The sequence below is a fragment of the Myotis daubentonii genome, chromosome 1 (assembly GCF_963259705.1).
Source record: "Myotis daubentonii chromosome 1, mMyoDau2.1, whole genome shotgun sequence".
Lineage (NCBI taxonomy): Eukaryota > Metazoa > Chordata > Mammalia > Chiroptera > Vespertilionidae > Myotis > Myotis daubentonii.
Genome location: NC_081840.1, coordinates 148,645,326 through 148,666,526, shown reverse-complemented (window position 1 = coordinate 148,666,526; position 21,201 = coordinate 148,645,326). Strand labels below are relative to the sequence as shown.

At 38.7% G+C, this 21,201-nt stretch overlaps 1 protein-coding gene across 1 annotated transcript in view; it reads left to right on the top strand.

The window, feature by feature from the left end:
• COL25A1 (collagen type XXV alpha 1 chain) overlaps positions 1-17,359 on the top strand; it is a 274,692-nt gene extending 257,333 nt beyond the window's left edge. Inside the window, exons 3-4 of the mRNA XM_059699636.1 lie at positions 14,784-14,828; positions 17,175-17,359. Of these exons, the coding sequence (XP_059555619.1) occupies positions 14,784-14,828; positions 17,175-17,359 (230 nt within the window). The remainder of the gene's footprint in view (positions 1-14,783; positions 14,829-17,174) is intronic.
• Positions 17,360-21,201: the final 3,842 nt, after the last annotated feature.

Here is a 21,201-nt window from a genome sequence, read left to right as displayed (position 1 = left end):
TTTTCCATTTCCCATAGGAAAGACTGTATCAATCTTGGATAAATTAAGAATTAGTGTTATTTAATTTATTGAGTGTGTGACAAACTATATTCAGCCATTATCTTGGTTTTTTTTTCCTGTTACTATAAAAATTCTATTTATCTTTAAAAGATATTTTTACCATTCTCCTTTCTGTTAGAAATGTGGAATCTAGAGAACTCATTAAATTTTTTTCTGCAAGCTTGGGAACTAAACTTTTTAAAAAAGATTAGTCTATTGCATTGCATGTATAATAACCACTCTTGTAATAGAGCATATAATCTCACAAAGAAACATATCTTTCCTGTTTCTCAACCCCTACTCTCTGACATCTTGCACCCCCCTCCCCTGCAAATCAGAATAAAAAAAGTTGTCATGACAAATCTCCTGTAGGATCCCGGGGTAAAACATTCTAGTACCATAATAATGAAACACTTCATGTGTGGGAGAAGTATGATAGAAATAACAACTGTGCCACATCAGATCTTGTTAGAATCATTGCACTGCAACACCGAGTTGTGTGTAGTCTTGAACAATATGCTGCTATATGTATTATCTAAATATTGAAAACAGCAACAAAGACAATTCCTCATTTGCTGCCATTATTTTTGAAAACAAACCATCTACGTAAAGCCCAGAAATGTTTCTCTGCACTTGGTTTAGAAATCCCTTCCTTTACTGTTTACTAATAAGTGCAATACTGGAACCGATCCTTCCCAGTACGTTCTTGTGATAGCCTCCAGTTGTCGCGTAAATATGGCCATTTCCCCCTTGCTCTAAAATGTTGATTAGTACTTGGGTAAACTTGAAAGGCTTCATTTAAACTTAGCACAGGCTGGAACTGAACTTACATCAAGATAACTGGGAAGAAGGGTTACAAGGTAATTTTTGCCCATTGGCCTTTTCCCATAAGCAATAGAAATTGAAGCAGTTAAAAATAACTCTAATGAGCCCTTTCCAGTTTGGTTCAGTGGACTGAAAGGTCCCGGGTTCAATTCCAGTTTGCAGGCTTGATGCCTGGGTTGCGGGCTCAATGCCCCTTAGGAGCCGTGCAGGGGGCAACCAATCAAAGATTCTCTCTGATTATTCATGTTTCTATCTCTCTCTCCCTCTCTCTTCCTCTGTGAAATCAATAAAAGTAGATATATAAAAAAACTCTGATGAGCAAATAATATTGAGAATTAGATTAATCACAATTCTGAATTTGTTCATAGAAATTGTTAAAATTAGAAAAATATATAAACAGATAAAACAATATTTTATGAGAAAGGCATATTTTATGAGAAAGATGAAAACATACTTTTCCAGAAGGTCATGCCTTTTCTCTAAGTACTCTCCTCAGGAGAAGTATATTTTGAGTTAATTAGTCCAGTTTCTTCTAAACTAGTGGTTTTCAAACCACTTTAGCTACTACCCCAAAGAGGCATTGCATTTTACATTTAAACCTGCGCACACATGTATATCTACCCAGTTCGCTTAGATGGCCTAATGTGTATACTGTTAATACACTCACATTTATTAGCCACTGAAGGAAGTTTTTCTTTTCTATATCTTCCATGAGTCACATTGTTTTATCACAATTTCTGCACGTACTTTATTTTTCATGTTTTATTCAAACTAGTAAAAAACTTTTGGTATAAAAGCTAGAAAATAAGCATATTTATGAAAAGAATATTCATAAAATTAATTTAAAGATTTGGCATTTTTATTTGATTTTTAAAATTCCCTCTAGGACAAAACAACTATAATTATTAATATTAGGGATCCAGTACATTATAGATATTTATAACCTTATTAAAGTTATGATGTGGCCTAGTTAGAGCATGAATATAAAAATTTAGCAACTTCATTTTTGTTTTTTATAACTAAAATAATAATGAATTATTTTTATAACTAACTATTCATTTTCATATTTTTATTACTCTAATGACATGTAACAATAGAATCCCTGAAACATTCGTTAGCATGTCTCTTGTGTTTTTAATTAAAGGGAGAAATACTTTTACAACTTCTCAACTGAACTCACTGCCTTTAAAATAAATACTGTTTATCTGCTAATATTCTCTTGTGAGTATTTTAGAGCATGGCTATTGTAAATTAAACCTATTATTTATTATGATTAACCTTCTTTTATAAACGGACATTCTGTGGAGATTAGAAACAAAGAAATTTAAAACAAAAATACACACATAAAAGATATTTAAAACAAATGAACCTGTGTTATGTATAGTGGAGGACGTGTTGATTTAAAATATCTTAGGGTCTGGCTGGTGTGGCTCAGAGCTTGAGCATCGACCCAGGAACCAAGAGGTTGCTAGTTCGATTCCCAGTCAGGGGACATGCCCAGGTTGCAAGCTCAATCCCCAGTAGGACCCAGGCAGGAGGCAGCCGATCTATGATGTTTCTTATCAATGTTTCTATCTCTCTTTCCCTCTCCCTTCCTCTCTCTCTTAAAAAAAAAGTAGTAAGAAACATATATTTAAAATATCTTGGAAAACAAATATCTTGAATTAAAAAAAGATTATTTCTTTTACAAATTAACATAGTCTGAAATAATGTTGGCATGCTTCAAATAGCCCATAGACAGTATTTCCTTTAAAGGTTCATCAAGTGATAAACTCTGTGCCAGTTGCTAGCCATACAATAATGAACAAGAGAATTCCTACCCTCAAAAGCTCACAGCCTAGTGGGAGACTATTACAGGTGGTAATAAGACATGTGCCTCAGTAGCAATGTTATAAGCATGGGTCAGGCTGCAGATAAAATGAAGCAGCTTGGAACATTTGTGCTGGTTGCATCCCGTCTATGGAGTGTGAATTCAAAAAGTAGAGGCAGCGTGCGAAGTTAAAGAGCACTGAGCTTGGACGCAGGGAGCTCATGTGTGCTGTGTGGGACCTTCAGCAGGTGGTTCTCACCTAAATTTTACATTTGCAGACATGCGAATCGTTAATTTATAAACTTGTTTTTAGCCAGTGAACTTTTACTGCAAATGGTTGCAATTCAGTGTGACAGATCGGAGCTGCTCTGACGGTCCAGGATGAAGCGCAGTGTGAAAACTTCCTGAGTGTGTTGTAGTGTAGACACTTTGAGTTTTAGCTAATATTCTACTTCTACCAGTTATTGGCTATACCGTATAAGCTTTTTGCTTCTAATTGTGGAATGAAAAGCTTTGGTCTATATTGAAAGAATTTCAGGCATTTGGCAAGCAAGCAGGTGTGTGGGGAGTTTGGGGAAGGCTCTGAAATGAATCTGTGCCTACTTGTAAGGTTAATCCGTAGGATCTGAAGGTAAACCTGGTTTAGTCTGCTGAAAGGAGCTGGAGGATGGGGAGGATGGTTCAGAAGGATGATCCATGTCTCCTCTGTGCCCAGACAGGTTCCCCCCTCCCCAAAGCCATCTGCAGCTGTTAGAGACCTATTCCTGGGGCCATTGGGGTGGAGGTATTGTCCTGGGTTTGCTCACATTTCTCCTCTAGGCCTCCCCACCTCAGCATGCATCTGCCCATGGGGCTCTTCCATCTGCTTGCTGCTTCTGACTCACTCTTTACCTCCCTGACCACAGCTAGTCTCCTGATCTTTCCTTTGCCTTCAGAATTCTGGAAAGAGTATTTGCTTTTTGGAGTTTATACTCTGTTTGAAGTATTTTATGGTATTTTCTCTGATGTCTTCAAAGAATCTCTGTGCCTCTGAAGGTGAAACTTATAAGAAGTTTCAGCTTTTTATTAGGATGTGTCAAATTATTTAAAAGTCTTACTATTGTTCTTGACAAAGATGACAGTAATATAGCATGAGTAAACTTTCAGTGAATAATAAAAATAAAGGAAACATCCCATTGATATATATGTGGCACTTTACAGTTTTCATCCTCACAATAATCATATAAATGTGTTTAGTTAGTACTATTTACCAGATCTTTTAGCAGACTAAAATCAAAGAAGTGAATTGGAAGTTTGCTCAATTTACACAGTAGTGTAAACCTTTTATTTTTGCTCTTATTGCTCTTATTTTTTTATTATACTAAATTGCCTTTTTGAATATTACCATTGGAAGGTTATGTTAATCTCTCACACTTTTATTCATATACATATACAGCATTTCTTATAGAATACTCAAATATATTTTGATCACTTAATGACCAAATATAAAATATATAAAGAAAAAAAGGGGGCTAATATTTATTAAGCTCCTCATTTGTGCTTTTACATGCATTTATTACCTTCTTTCACGGAAAGTCAGTCAGGAATTAATTCCCTAATGACCATGTGTGTAATGTGGTGGCTACATTTCTCCCTGTTCTCAGGTTTTTATGACAATACTAGAGGCCCAGTGCATGAATTCGTGCATGGGTGGGGTCTGGCTGGCTTGGCAGGCCCAGCCACAATCGGGGAAAATCAGGGCTGGGCCTGTTGGGAGGAGGAGATGGTGGGAGGTTGGCCAGCCAGCCCGCCCCGATCAGGGCCTGGTCAGCTGGAGGGACAGGCCACAGGCAATTGGCTGGCGGGCCCCGCCCCCTATTGGGATAGGGGGTGATCAAGGGTGGGGCTGGCCAAGGGGAGGGGCTTTGGGCCTATTGTGGTGGGGCGGGCTGATCATGGGTGGGCTGGCTGGGGGAGGGGCCGTAAGAGGTTGGCTGGCCAGCTCCACCCCCTGATCAGGCCAGTTTGCTGGCCACAGTGGGCATCATAGTGACTGGTCATTGGTTGTTTCAGTCATTATGGACACTGGCTTTTTATATATATAGATACCTAAGTATAATGACCTAAGTTAGAGCCTTCTCTTTGTTTCTTTATTTAAAATCTCTTTATTGAAATATGATTGACATGTAAAAAAACTGTATATATTTAATGTTTATCATCACCAAAGCCATAGACATATTCATCATCTTCCAGTTTCCTCCTGTCATTATTATTATATTATTATTATTATTGATAACACTTAACATAAGATCTACCACTTCAAAAATTTTAAGTATATAGCACAGTGTCATTAGCTATAGGTATTATATTGTATGGTAGATACCCAGAATTTATCTTGTATAACTAAAACTTTGTACCCTGCCGGGAGCCGGTCCATCCTTGCTGTTTCAAGGGACCTGGCATATATGGCATATGGTTCTTAATATGTTTGCTCACCTTCTTGGCACTATGTGTTTTAACCAAGGTCTCTGAGAAAGGTTGTTTTCCCCAGGTAGGGATTTTCCCCTGAAGTTAGGGAGGGAATAAAACCCCTCAACTAAGTGCCAGGCGGGTAATTAATCCCTTTAACTACGAACAATCATGCTTAAACTACATAATCTTTTCTCCCTGGAATGGAGATAAGAAACGCCCTAACCTTTGTAATAGAGATTGATAGGATTGAATCAACTGGTATAAATACAGTTGTAACAAGACAGAAAGACTCAGAACTCAGGAGACAGAATTCAGAAGACAGAACCTACACGGAGCCTAGAGACAGAAGAACTTCACTGGCGAGAGCATGCCAGAGGATCCTGGACCGGGACTGGCCTCGGAGCCTAGAGACAGAGCCTAGCAGGAGAACATGGCAAGGGATCCTGGACTGAACCTGACTACAGAGATTGGCAGGAGAACCTGACTGGAACCTGGACACTGAACCTGACTGGAGAGCCTGGACAGAACCTGGCTGGAGAACCTAGCGAGGGAACATGGCTACAGAACCTCGCTGGAGATCCGAAGCAGAACCTCTCTGGAGATCCGGGCTGGAGATCCTGGCTAGGCTGCTGATCAACTGAACGCTGTCTCCATGACATTCCTTCTTCGCCGACTCCGTCCACACCTTTGGGAACCCCTGGACCTGCTGGGGCTAGACCCCGGCAGTACCCTTTGATCATCACCCCCCCCCCCCCGCCCTTTCCCCCTCGCTCCTAGCTCCTGGTGTGACCATTCTATTCTCTGCTTCTATGAGTTTGACTTTTTTTGATCCCACATATAAATGAGATCATTACAGTGTTTGTCTTTCTACATTTGGCTTATTTCACTTAACATAAAGTCCTCCAGGTCCATCTATGTTGTTGCAAATAACAGAAATTCCTTCTTTGCAAAGGCTGAGTACCCAGAAAGGTTATGTTTAAGTTTAGCTTGAAATTACTAGTAGGAGTGGAGAAGATTAAACAGATCCAAGTAATAGGAGTAGAATTGACAAGTCATTTTTCTGATAAATCAGATAAGGTTATTCCAGATACCTTCAATAACCACTTGTCCCCACGCCACCCCTACCCCCCTGCCCGCCAAGACCAGAGGCAGGGCCATATATAGGCGTATGTTTACTTCTAGGCACATATCTAACCTAATCAGAGCCTTATCACAGGTAGGGACATCATTAGTGAAGAGTAGAGTGCTCCAGCAGTATTTGTTGTGGGCCAAAGGTACCAACTTGGCTTATGACACCTTGCTATGATGTGATTTAATGATCTTGATCTGTCTGCATTGGTTTTGTGTGTGTGTGCGGTTTTTTTTAAACACATCTTTAAAGAATTACCATTATGGCTAATTCTTACTAATTATCTCAGGCTGACAATTTGCATCATCTTTCAAGCAAAATCTCTTTCTGAAGCATGAATGGTACTGCTTATCATGAAATTTCCTATCTGAAGAGCACTCTGGTTTTATAGCTTTCCTCTATTTTCTATAACTCATTCTTCATTTCGTGAAATCTCTGCTTATAAGTCTTCACTTCCTTGTTGCTGATAGCTTCTGCTTTTTCTCTTCCTATTCATGTTCTTGAACCAATTTCTTTTGCAGAGTCATGTCTGTCCACTGATAGAATTCCCTGACAATTTTTGCTACAAGGATCTGGCCAAATTCAGTAAATAAAAGTCAGGTTCCAGCTTCTATATTTGTTCTTACTGCTCATGTTTGGCTAATACTTCATCGCTCAGTTGGAATGGAAATGGCTGCTCTCTTTTTCAACTATTGTTAACATAAACTTTGTTTGGGAAACAGCAGTCATTTGTCTTATCTGATTTTTCGTCTTCTCACTTTGGTGATCTGCCAGCTGTCCATTGTCAAATTTACCCTATCCGTATCATTTGTATTACTTTTACCCTTAAATTCAGAAGCAATATCAAATTGTCTCATTTGCACAGCAGACTTCTTCCAAATTTCTATTTATTCTATATTTTTACCTTTATTCTTGAGAATATTCCCCCCATTGCCCCTTTCACCCATTTTCCATCCCACCCCAGGCCTTCACCACTCTACTGTCTGTGTCCATGGGTAATGCATATATGCATATAAATTCTTTGGTTAATCTTTTCCTGGCCTCCCTTCCCTTCCCTCTGAAATTCATCAGTCTGTTCCATGTTTCTAGGCCTCTGGCTTTATTTTATTCATCAGTTTATTTTGTTCATTAGATTCCTTGTTCATATATTTTGATTTTTAGATTCAATTGTTGATAGATATGCATTTATTGCCATTTTATTGTTCATATTTTTTATTTTTTATTTCTTCTTTTTCTTCTTAAAGAAGACCCTCAACATTTCATGTAATACTGGTTTGGTGGTGATTAACTCTTTTAGCTTTTTCTTGTCTGGGGAGCTCTTTATCTGACCTTCAATTCTAAATGATAACTTTGCTGGGTTGAGTAATAGTTGTAGGTCCTTGCTTTTCATCACTTTGAATATTTCTTGCCACTCCTTTATGGCCTGCAAAGTTTCTGTTGATAAATTAGCTGACAGTCCTATGGGCACTCCCTTGTAAGTAGTAACTAACTGCTTTTCTCGTGCTGCTTTTAAGATTCTCTCTTTGTCTTTTGCTTTTGGCATTTTAATTATGATGTGTCTTTGTGTGGGCCTCTTGGCTTCACCTTATTTGGGACTCTGCGCTTCCTGAACTTGTAATTCTGTTTCTTTCACCAAGTAGGGGATGTTTTCTGTCATTATTTCCTCAAATAGGTTTTCAATGTCTTGCCCTCTCTCTTCTTCCAGCACCCCATGATGTGAATGTTGGTATGCTTGAAGTTGTCCCAGACTCTCCTCACACTGCTTTCATATTTTTGGATTCTTTTTTACTTCTTGCTGTTCTGATTGGGTGTTTTTTTCTTTGCTTCTTTATATTTCAAATTCTTGATTTGATCCTTGGCATCCTCTACTCTACTGTTGAGCCCTTGTAAGTTATTCTTTATTTCAGTTAGTGTATGCTTCATGTTTTGAACTCTGTATCTAGTAGCTTTCTTGCTTCCATTTCATTTAGATTTTTTTTCTGGAGATTTCTCTTGTTCTTTCCTTTGGGACATGTTTCTTTGTCTCTGCATTTTGGCTGCTTCCCTGCGTTTGTTTCTGTGTATTAGGTAGATTTTCTATGTCTCCCAGACTTGGTAGAGTCATCTTGTTTAGTAGGTGTCCTGGAGGGCTTAGTGGCTCAGCCTGCCCAGTCACCTGAGCTGGGCACTCCAAGTGCACCCCTGTGTGAGCTGTGTGCAGTTCTCTTATAATTGAGCCTTGATTTATGTTGGTATCACTGAGAGGGAATAATCCCCATGCCAATCTGTTGTGAGGATCATATGTGTCTATAACTGAAGAGCTGAGGTACCAGAAACACTCCTATGGGGCAGGACTTGCTTCAGAGGGCTTTAGTGCTCACCAAGTCCTCCCTTGAATGTGTTCCTCTTGGAGATGGTAGAGCTGTAATTTGGTGTGGTTGAAATTGTCAACCAGGTGTACTGGCTCTGGAGTGCAGATGGCTGCTACTTGTGTTGAGCGTGGAGGTGCTCAGGAGAGACCAAGCTGTGAACCATGGCAAGCTGCCAGTAGTACTGGGAGTGGGCCACTTATTGAGAGGTATGAGGCACACTAATGCCAACTACTGCTTGTTTGAGAGATTTTAAGAAAGTCCAAAGCAGGAGGCAAGAGAGGCCAGTTGTATGGAAAAGGCTTGGATGAGCCTGCAAGTAGGAAAGGGTGGGGTCTTGGGGAATCCTCGGGGTGGGGTGAAAAGTCTGAGCCAGGCTGATGGAGATTCAGATATGGCGCAGCCTGTCAGTTGTGGCAGGACAGACTCAGCAAAGGAACACTGGCCTCTGCCAGCACTCTATCTGGGAGAAAGCTGCCTCTCCAGCTCTTGCCCTGATGCCAGACAATTTAGTTGCTCCCTGAATGTCACAGGTTCCTTTCAAGCTGCTATCCCAGTGCTGGAGCTCAGAGGGAGTGGGTCCAAGTAAGTCTGTGCAGGGGCCTTTAAGAGGAACTGCCTGCAATCCCACAACCACACTCCCCATTGGTTCTTACAGGCAGAAGCTGTGGGGACTTTCCTTCCCAGCACTGGAAACCTGGGCCGGGGGCCTGGTGTGGGTCAGGGAGCCCTCACCCCCCAGGGAAATCTCCATAGCTGAGATGTCCCTCCTGATTTTAACCTGTCACATGGGTGTGGGAGCAGCCAGTTCTGCATTTTCACTTCCTACCAGTCTCGATGTGCTTCTTTTTTAATTCCTTAGTTGTAGGACTTCCATTCAACTAGATTTCAGGTGATTTTGAATGATGGTTCTGTGTTTTAGTTGTAAATTTTGATGTGTTTGTGGGAGGCGATGAGCACCAAATTTACCTATGTCGTCGTCTTGACCAGAAGCCTAAGCCATTTGCTTTCTATTTATTCTTTTGTAAACAAAAGCTTTATGTCTTACTGAAAGTTTTGTATAATTTATTATTTCCTTAAGCTCAATATAATGCTTATCCAATCCTCTGTTTCTTATAGTAATTATATAGCATGTGCTCCTCAAATCTAGTATTTTCTTTGTAAATCCAATACAGTTTATTTTCCCATCTTCTCATAACTTAGTTTAGCTTCATGTTTTCCTCTCAAATATTATGAAATTATTTGTAAAACCTTGTCATATTTAATAGGTATGTCTTGCCAAATATCTTTTACTTTCCTTAGATTCTATTTTTTTCAGTTCTCAATATAATAAGCAGGTTTCCCACAATATTTGATTCATTTCTGTAAGCCTTCTGATTGGATATTTGAGGCAGACATGGTCAGAAATATTCTAACTTTGTTTTTGATTTCTTAAAAAAAACATTACTTTTTAAATCATTTTATAAGCTGATTTCTTTTAAATATCATTTTTAAAGTTTATTTAAAACTATTTTTAAATATTTGTGCAAACTATTATTTTTACTTAATAAATTATACTATTAAAAAGGGATGTTTTTCCAGGGGAACATGACAAAATAATTCCAATAAGCATATAATTACTAGAAGCCTGGTGCACGAAATTCATGCATGGAGGGGAGGGGTCCCCTCAGCCCAGCCAATCTGGGACCCCTTGGGGGTATTAGGAGGTGTGCAATTTTTAAAAATATATATTTTTATTGATTTCAGAGAGAGGGAGAGAGATAGAGACATCAATGATGTCTTGGAATTGGGCCTAAACCGGCAGTCGGACATCCCTCTCACAATACTGGACAGCTGGCTCCTAATCGCTTACCTGCCTGCCTGCATGGTTGCCCCTAACTGTCCCCCCCTGCCAGCCTGATCACCCCTTGCTGCCCCCCCCCCCGCCAGCCTGATCATCCCTTGCTGCCCCCCCTGCCAGCCTGGTCACCCCTAACTTCCCTCCCCTTGCCGGCCTGGTTGCCCCCAACTGCCCCCCCCCACAGGCTTAGTTGCCCCTCACTGCACCCCCTGCCTGCCTGGTTTCCCCCAATTGCACACCCTCTGCCAGCCTGGTTGCCCCAAACTGCCCCCCCCGGCCTGGTCACCTCTTACTGCCCCCGCTGCCGGCCTGGTCGTAGCCTGCTGTTCAGTCGTTTGGTCAGCCCTCACTGACCCCCCCTGCTGGCCTGGTCACCCCATGCAGCCTGCTTGGTCAGTCATTTGGTTGTCCCTTGCTAACTCCCCTGTTGGCCTGGTTATAGGCAGCCATCTTGTGAGGATGTGAGGGTTAATTTGCATATTACCTCTTTATTATATAGGATAGTCTCTAAGACTTGTCATAAAAATCAGGGGCTCTTTGGCATCTTGTTATAGGTGAGATAGCAGTCAGTCTAAGTATTTCCCATTGTAATTTCCCTCTGATAGTTCTTATCATTTTATCTTTATCCTTCAATATTCTTAAGTTTCTCCTTCCATGTGCTTAATTGTGATTTATTTTGACTTGCCACTTAGAGTATAAATTCAATCTTAGGATTCTTATATTCAATTCTTCAAAATTCTCATCTATTATCTCTTTTATAAAAAGGCTCCTCTATCATTTTTTCTGGATTCTTTTATTGACATAAGTAAAATTTTGTTTCTTAACATAGATAGATACATAGATAGCATCTTAGTTCATTTGGGCTGCTATAAAAAAATAATGGGTGGCTTACAAACAACAGAAATTTATTCTTTTCTGCCCTGGAGGCTGGGAAGTCTAAGATTAAGGAGCCACCATGGTTGCCTTTTGTTGAGTGCCCTTTTCCTGGTTCATAACTGGCATCTTCTCACTGTGTAGTGGAAGGGACTGAGACTCTCAGTCTCATAAAAGGCACTGATCCTATAATGAGAGCTCCAGCCTCATGACTTAAAGTACTTCCTGAAAGTTCCACCTCCTAATACCATCATCTTTGGGGGATAGAATTTTTAAAAATATATATTTTTATTGATTTCAGAGAGAGGGAGAGAGATAGAGACATCAATGATGAGAGAGACTCATTGATCAGCCGCCTCCTACACACCTGCTACTGGAAGCCCATAACCCTGCATGTGCCCTGACCAGGAATCAAACCATGACCTCCTGGTTCATGGGTCGACACTCAACCACTTAGCCACACTAGCCACACGGGGAGTGGGGATGGGGGTAGAATTTCAACATGTGAATTTTTGGGGTGCACAAAATTCTGCATCTTTCACATCAGTTCTTTCTTCAACCATATCCAGGCTAGCACTTAATTGTTTTATCTTTTTTAAAAAAATTGATGACTATATTTTTTCATTTTCAAGATTTCTAAAGGGTTCTTTTTCAAATTTCCTTGTTTTCCACCCCCTTGTTTACATTTTTAAAATTCTGCCCTTTAATGGATGTTACTTCTTCATTTAACTCTTAAAACTTAACATACCAACCTTTGTCTGATGTTTTATTAAAATAATTAAGGAATTCATGATCTTATTATTGAGTGCTGTCTTTCTTAGCATTAGATTTCTTCATACATTTTTGGAATTTGGGTTTCTATATTCATTATGAATAGAAAAAGTATTTTATTATTATTATTATTGTGTGTGTGTGTGTGTGTGTGTGTGTAGTTTTCTCTGTGTGTCTGACTTTCTTTTCCCTGTGTTTACCTTTTTTTAACCTAAAAATGTTATGTTTGTCTTTACTTGACCTCCCACCCTTCTAGATCAGACTTATCTTAAAATGTCATATTAAGACTCCTGTCCCACATTTATGTTGGGGATATCATAGAATTAGACATAGAATCAGCAGATGCTGCCCAACCTGAGTGGCTCAGTGGTTGCATGTCGATCTGTGAACCAGAAGGTCACGGTTCGATTCTGTGTCAGGAGATTGTGAGCTCAATCCCCAGCATGGGGCATGCAGGAGGCAGCCAATCAAGGATTCTCTCTATCTCGCTCTCCCTCTCCCTTCCTCTCTGAAATCAATAAAAATATTTTTTCAAAAAATCAGCTTTCCTGATTGAGAGATTATGCTTGTATTCCCCCTCCTTTAAGCCAGACTCCTAGGTTTTTTCAGTATCTCTCCAGCATTTCCATGCCTCTGGCTTTAAGAAATGAACCTGGCTCTGGTTGGAGAACTTAGAGTCATGGCTACCATTCCTACTTGTAGAACTGGAACCCAGCAGGCTCATGGTTTTATCTCTATTCTACATTTTGCATTTCTGGTCCATTTTTTGCCTGTAGGCATGTCCATTTGTTTTTGAATACAATTACTTCTAAAATGGTTTTTCTTTCTATAATTGACCATGTATGTGGAGTAGAAGAAGCAAATCAGAGTATAAACTCATTGTGCCATCTTCACAACATGTTACTAATGACTTTTTCATGTATATATTTAATCTTTTCAACTTTTCTTGCCTCTTCAGGGAAGATACACATCTTATTCATCACCTATAATCCCTACTATGCAGATCAAAGACATCATAAGTATATTGAAGGAGGCAGCCAATCAAGGATTCTCTAGTTTCTAAAAATTTCTTAGTTTAATTGATTTTTTAATAGAAAAAAATCTGAATTTTAATCGTAGGATATTTTACATATCAGAATATGTCAATACAGGAGTAGGCAAAAGCAGGTTTACAGTTGTGAGTATGTGAAACACAGTTAAAGCTATCGTAGGAATCATAATCTGCATGCCTTTTTTCATATGAACAACTGTAACCTTACTTTTGCCCACCCCTGTATATCTCTGTATATGTGTGTTTGAATGTGTGTATAAATGTATATTTTCCCTACCTACTAGGGTCCCACTGGGTTTATTTACCTGTTTACATGATACTCATGCTCTCAATCTGGCCCCAAGTGCTCCAAATATGATTAAAATATCTTTTTATTTCAGAATATAGAAAGAAATCTGAAATTTCTAATGAAAATTTTGGGGTCTGTTATAAAGCTGCTTCTCCTAATATTTTCAATTGATTTTATTGCTTGATTGTTTTTAACCTCTTACAAAACACAGATGGCTGGACTTATTCTGTGGTACAGGCTTGAGAGGAAACTAACTGGCCCACCAATGTTTTTATTTCTCATGATAGTGTTTCCATGTGGAAGTCGGTAGCTCAGGATCACAGTCAGAGTCAGCTGGATGCTGAGGCCTGTGCTGCTTGTGTCTTGAACTTTGTGGAATTTGGAAGTCATCAGTCCAACTTAGCAGCTCATTCTTTAAAACCAGGAAGTTCTGTATTTTCCTTGGCCTCTTTCTTCCAGCAAATATTACAAGACCTCAATTCTCATTGTGGGCTAATTATTCTCTTCTATTTGCTGGAACCATAATTTAGTGGGCGCTATTCCTACACAAGGAAATGAGGGGAGAAATTATATAATTGAGAATAATGGTTTGAAAGCCATAAATGTCTAGAATCTTGTGCTCAGTCTGATACATACTAGCTTGGTGGTCTTCATCAGTGAATCACTGAAAAAGCAAAGTTTTTTCTCCACTTTTAAAATGGTGACATCATAAAGACTAAGTATTTATTGAATGACAAGAGGAGCTAGCCCTTAGTTAACTGGGACCCATAGTTACTAACTAAACACTTTCCAATGCAAAGGGTTGTGATTTTAACTCAGCTGGTTCTCAATCAGAGAAATTCCAATATATAAAAATTCACATGTAATAAAATAGGAATATGTGTAAGGTTATTTTTATTACTAATATATACATTTAACTAACTGCCAACTAAATATTTTTAAGAGAATCATAATGGAACTTACTGAAGAGAAATCAGTTATTTATTTATACTTAGCACTTTTAATTATTTATATTGACACCTTCAGAAAATAAATTTTTCTAAGAAATATGAAACTCAATAAAACCTATTTGCTTAGAAAAGTTTTCCTTTATTGATGACATCTGGGCAGGATAAACAATAATTCCATGTCTTTAGTGTTTCTAAGCGATACTGGGTGGTGAAAGAAATAGTGCAAACATTTATAGGTGAATGAAGCTGAAGAGCTATGTTGAAATATCAAAGACAGTGCTGTCCTCTACAAATATCTGGTCTATTTCTTGGCATTCTTAAAAACAGTGATAAAATATATAGAAATTATTTACTAGCCATTTCTGAACCAAAACTTAAAAATATATGTATTTTTTTTTGTATTTCAGGCCCTCCAGGGAAACGAGGTAAGAGGGGCCGAAGAGGAGAATCTGGTAAGTTGCTTTTTCAGCTGCTTAGGTTCCACTTAGGTTCCTGAATCTGTTCCTCCTAATTAATTATTGTAGCATTTGTGTGTGTGTGTGTGTGTGTGTGTGTGTGTGTGTGTGTTTAAATCTCTACTAGACCTAGAATATATTTTTTATTTTCTTATTTCCATCAAAGGAAAAGTTTGCCAAATATTATTACTAACCACTGACACTCAATTTTGTCTTCTTTATTGCATCAAGTCCATCCTTTCACTGTACAGTGAGGGTTTCTTAGCTGCACACAGTGTGGCTGAACATAGTGTGGCAACATCACCCATGCTTCCATTTTCATAGGTGGTCAGTCCACACATACAGGTTCTCTGTGAAAACATCTGCCTTGGGACACTAGGGCATATGTCTAGGAATGCTTTATTATTATTTTGTCCTAATGGTACAATTTTGTCATGCTTTTACTCTCATTCATTTCAAAATTTGGGAATTTTTATTCCTCTTGTATAACCATAGAATTTTAGTGATGACAGGAGTCTTAGCAATCAATCCAGCATTTTCATTCTGTGTTTGAGGAAATGGCGGTCCACAGTAGTCAGGTGATTTGGCCAAAGCCATGCAGTTTTTATGAGCAGAACTTGAAACACAACCAATTGTCCTAAAGCCACTTCAGTGAGTTTTTGCTTTCAGGCCAAATCCCTGTATGCAAAGTGAAACAAAAGAGTGAAATAAAAACTATTTTTTTGAAACCAAGATATCCAAGTGAGTTCACTTACTGTTTTACTTGTATATAAAGTCTAAGACTCCAAAAATGTAAATGACTATGTGAGGCCATTGGGTCTTACTTGCAAGACAAGAGGAAGGTGATTTAAGGTTTGATTCTGGTGTGTGATAAGAAATGTTATTCTCAATAAGTAATTCTCAGTATTAAAAACAATCAGTTACTAAGGGTTCAAACAGTAGAAATACTAACCTATCAAAAAGAACAGAGTGCAGATTGATTTTATTTTGTCTCATTTCTTCTTCCTTTTGGAAAAAAAGATGTCAAAGTAGAAAGGGTTTATAAAAATTCAAGAATTTGGGTAGTGTAGCTGCTTAATTACTTTAAGAGTATTCTCAAAAGTTGTCTTTAAACCTCACTATCTCTAAATGATTGGAAATTTGAATAGGTATTCCCTATGAAAAGTGCAGTTTCATAATAGAGGGTGCTTTATACATTTGCTTTGAGAAAAAAATGATAAAACATTGGTGGAGTCAAATAATCACTGAATTGATCTTTGTGTCAAGAGAAATAGGATCGAGGGGAGGAAAGTGAAAACTTTATGCTTAGGCAGAGTTTTATAGAAAATGTAAAAGTTAATTCCCAACTTTCTGACTATTTAGAACTGGTGTTTTAATTGAACCTATGGTGTGTGAACTGTTGACATTTTCTTAGAATTTGCTGGTGTTTTGATGAGAAAACATAGTTTTAAAGAAACATATAAACATCAAGGCTTATTCTTTTATGTATTGACAATACTATTGAATGAAAAACATTCTTAGAACAAATAATGAGTACATTTCTAATTTAGCCATTTTACCAAACTCAAGAAAGTTTACATTTCAATTCTCTATAATTGGCCTATTATAATGACCAAAGATCCTTGTGATTCATATTTTATCTAAATTTTTAGGTATATAAATGAGTCAGTCTTTGCTTAAAATATATAAATGTATCAGTAATTCATAAACAGGCCTCAGGGAATCTGAACATTCCTTGAAATTTTATGATAAGTTTTGTATGCACATAGATATAAATGTAGTTTGCTGATATGGTGTCAAAGGGTTATGTTCTAAAAAAATATTAAGAATCACTGACTTCTTTGTCCCTTGTATTGTGCTGATGATTATGATGATGTTTTAATCTTTTTATTTAATCATAATATTTTGCATATTCACTAATTTATCTCTTCCTTTTTTTCTTTCTTACCCCCCCCCCCCATATAGGTCTTCCTGTAAGTATCTTTGCTGCATTTTGACTCTTCTACATTAATCAGGATCATGTATGTTAAAACCTCAAAATATGGTCTATATTTCAATTAGGAAAATGTTACTGACCGGTTAAGAGTACTTAACTTTGGGAAATTATTTTTGAAGTACACTGTTTTGTGATCGTGTGATATGTTGGAGTGCAATATGTGTCAACTAGAAAAACTTTTAATCTTCATGCCATCATAAACCAATGGCTCTCTTGGGACTGTTGAAATAACTTATGAAGTTCCTGATATTAAATGCTTTTCCTGGAATTTAGAGGACTTTTTCTGCAAGCAAATCTCCAAGCTCTTTCACACTTCTTTTTTCATCTGTTTAAACTTGTGTCTGAAGTATTTGCATTTGCCAGTCCACCAAATGTAGATGGCAACATGATCGCGGAAATGATACCCCCCGTGGGCTTGGCCCAGTGCTCCCCCTTAGGCATCACTCCTTTTGAAGTCCGCTGGACTTTTGCCTGCACAGAAAGCATGATATGGAGCCCTTGGAGAGTTGCACTTTCTTTTTTCTTTCCTTGAGTAGGTCATAGCGCCAGCATTCCAGTCTGCTTTGCACCCACAGGAACAGATTATCTTGTCAGCTTTGAGCTAGATGTGTTTTTGAGTAATATCCTGGATATCTGCTGTCTGACCTCAGTGTTTGTACTGTGCGCTGGTCGTTTACGGTAGCGATGATCATTGGCCTCCAGCTATTTTCTCATCCCCGAACAGCCACTTTGCTCCAGGGTTCACGGACTCCACATTGGCAGCCTATCTAACAGGCCAGCATGGTCCGGGAGAAGGGCTTAGCTTATACTCGTTTACTTTATTCAGAGGAAGCATTGGCTTCCAAATATCTTTTGCAGTCTTCCTGCCACATTCAAGGATGGAACATAAATCATGTTGGAAATGACTGTGCTTCTGTAACTGACTTTCGGTTCTTGCTTAATGCTAGGCAGATGGCATGCCCCAGGCCCAGGAGCTTGATTCTTTGGCTTCTTATTTAAGCCTCTGTCTTTAAAACTAGAAACAAACCACTACTACCCAGAGGAAACTGTGGAGATTACAGCCAGAATAGAGTGTTCAAGGCTTCTTTTTGTGGATGTAAGTATTAGGCAGGCCAAGAGGTAGTTAAATCTGTTTCTGCCTTATGATGATTTTCAGGATTCTATTTATTTCCTCTCTGGCCCTTCACAATTTTAGCAGCACATAGTTGTTGCTTTCTTGGGGCTATCTACTAGTCCAGGTTCTTTATCTACAGATTTCAATTTTTCTTCCTTCTGTTATATAAAAAAAACCCTACAATAAATAATACATTTTAACCCTCTGGTCAGCAAACTCATTAGTCAACAGAGCCAAATATCAACAGTACAACGATTGAAATTTCTTTTGAGAGCCAAATTTTTTAAACTTAAACTATATAGGTAGGTACATTGTTATTAACTTAATTAGGGTACTCCTAAACTGGCCTTTGCTAAAAACATCCTCAATCTGATTGAGGTACATTAGCTGAGGTCGACTCCTTCCAACTCTCCCATCCACACCCGTCTTGTATACTTGTTTCGTCTATCTCCTTTCATTCATCCTCTCTATATGTCCAAACCATCTCAACATACCTTTCTCAATCCTCGACACTACATCTTCTTTCACTCCACAACGTTCCCTAAAATTAACTTAATAAACTTTACTTAAAGTTTTAAGTCTTAGTTAGACTTTAGGTATGTTGAATAAAACTTGATATCATAATTAATAACGATATTATTTATTGATAAAATTAAATTCCTTACAATTTCCCTCCCCCACACTGTGTATCCCGCGGCCCGCCTGCGCCGCATCTCCCGTCACCCGAACGACCGACACCCCCCACTTCCGAACCACTTCTTCAAAATAGACTCGCCCAGGCCGAAAACCGACTTTTGCACATGGGCCACGAAGTTTCAGTCGCACTGTACGTGCGTGCCTGCATGTGGTATTTTGTGGAAGAGCCACACTCAAGGGGCCAAAGAGCCGCATGTGGCTCGTGAGCCGCGGTTTGCCAACCACTGCTCTAGTAGATGGCAAGCCATATCCTAGGCGTTTAATGATTTCATTTTGTCTCACAACCACCCTCGGATGTTGCCACTCCCATTGTTTAGTGAGGAAATTGAGGGTCAAAACTGCACAGCCACAGAGGGTTTGCAAAACTGAAATTCAGCAAGACATGTCTAATTTGAAATGCTTTCTGCATTTCACATTATCCTGAATCCTTATGAATTTTAAGTGTCTTATAACAGGAATCGTTGGTACATAGGTTTGGCAGGCCATGGGTCAAATGATAATCCTTGGTATAAATAATCTATAATAATAAAAGCATAATATGCTAATTTAACCAGACAGCTGAACGTCCTTCTGGATGTCCTTCCAGACAAAGTCACTGCAGCTGCGAGGGCCAAGCCGGGTGATAGGGGCAGCACCTTCCCCTGATTGACCTGGTTGTCTTCTGCAGAGGGAGGCCAGACTACGGCATAGGCCCGCTCCCCGTGGGCATTCACGAAGGGCTCCCAGACCGTGAGAGGGCACAGGCTGGGCTGAGGAACCCCCCACCCCCAAGTGTACGAATTTTCGTGCACCGGGCCTCTAGTTATACAAATAAAAGCATAACCAAAAAATGTAAAAAGCTAATCTATAGACAAGCATTAATACTGCCCCATCTCAACTGCATTTTAAAGAAGTTATATTGTGTTTAACAAATTGAAGCAAATCTAAGAAATAAGGTATAATCATGAGTTTTCATACTGACTAAAAGATAATTCAGGTTGCTCGCATTTTACAAAATGAAAAACCATTGTAGATTAAGTGGAAAGCCCAAAGGTAGTCTCAGAAGTCAAACAGTTGTTTCTGATGAGCTATCCTTGGCACGGAACCTGTGTCAAGGAAATTTCTCCCACTTCCTTCTAGCCATGAGCTTCAGTGGTCTTGTGACTTGTATTGAAATATAACTTGATTGTCCTGATGTGCATTTTCTTGTCATTCACTTTCAATAATGCTCAGTAGTGAAAAAGACAGCATTATGGCACTCTGATGTTTGTTAATAAACAAACCAATGGTAGATTGGTTGGCCTGAGTAAAAATGGCAGATTTCTCTCTGAGAGTCATTATTTTTCATTGCCCTTCTGAAGTAATACTCTCAAGTAAGATTACACAACAATAACAACAAAACCCCACCTTAATTATAAAATTTAATTTAGGAGTTGTACATTCACATCTTCATTGATACAGTTTGGAAAATTTGGCTATATCACACAAAAGCATTTCTTTTGTCAGTTTTTTTTTAATCTTGCATATTGGTATCATTTATAATTTAAAAGTTAAAATACAACTTCAATTGGATCCCACAAATCAATTGGCTCTTTATGAGCTGTTCAGTATATTATTTAGCCTTGCCCATTTTGACAAAAAGATATGATGTTATTGTTGGTAGCATAAACCCTCAGAGGTGAATACGATGCTGTAAAAGGTTACAAAGGAACAATTTTATTATTATGTAACTAGAGGCCCAATGCATGAAATTCATGCAAGGGTAGGCCTTTGCAACCCAAGCTGCCTCGACTGGTCCTCGCAGCCCTGGCTGCCTCGGCTGGCCCTCACAGCCCCATCTTCATCCGGCAGGTCATCTGGACGGTCGTTCCACCGTTTGGCCGTTCGGTTGATTTGCATATTACACTTTTATTATAGATTTATGTTACTATTAGGTACTTTTTCTTATTTTCATTTTCATAAAGGTAACATGTATTGTTCTAAAGGAACATTGTACTAAAGGAACTTATGCAAGTGCTTTGAGCACCTAGCTCGGATATCACAAATGTATTTGCTGAAATGATTTGCCCAACCATTGTGTTACCTGATTTCAAAGGGCATGAAATGGTACCCCTCTATTTTGGATACAATAGACTCATGTTTCAATAAGAAGCAAAGAACATGATAAAATTTACAAAATGACCACAATTTACAAAATGTAGCAAAATTTTCACTAGTTTTGACCTTTTTTAGAGTCAATAGGATAGGAAGATTTTCTGTTCTTCTGTCCAAAAAGGAGGAGCCATTTTAATAATCATAGGTAACAGAATCAAACAAGTCCTGTATCTGTAGCCAGAGGAGTCAGGAGACCTGTTTTAAGTGGCTTTTTTTATTTGTATCAGTTTATCAAGCCCTATAATTGGGCTTGATTGACAGAGATATGATGTTATTGTTGGTAGCATAAACCCTCTGAGGTGAATACAACACTGTTGTGTAGCCTGTTCCGCTCCATCCAGCTTCAACAATTGCCAACTGGATTGGAAGCCCAGAATCTTATTGACAGATGAATGAAGTGTACTTAGCCAAGTTAAACTTACAGTGCTGTT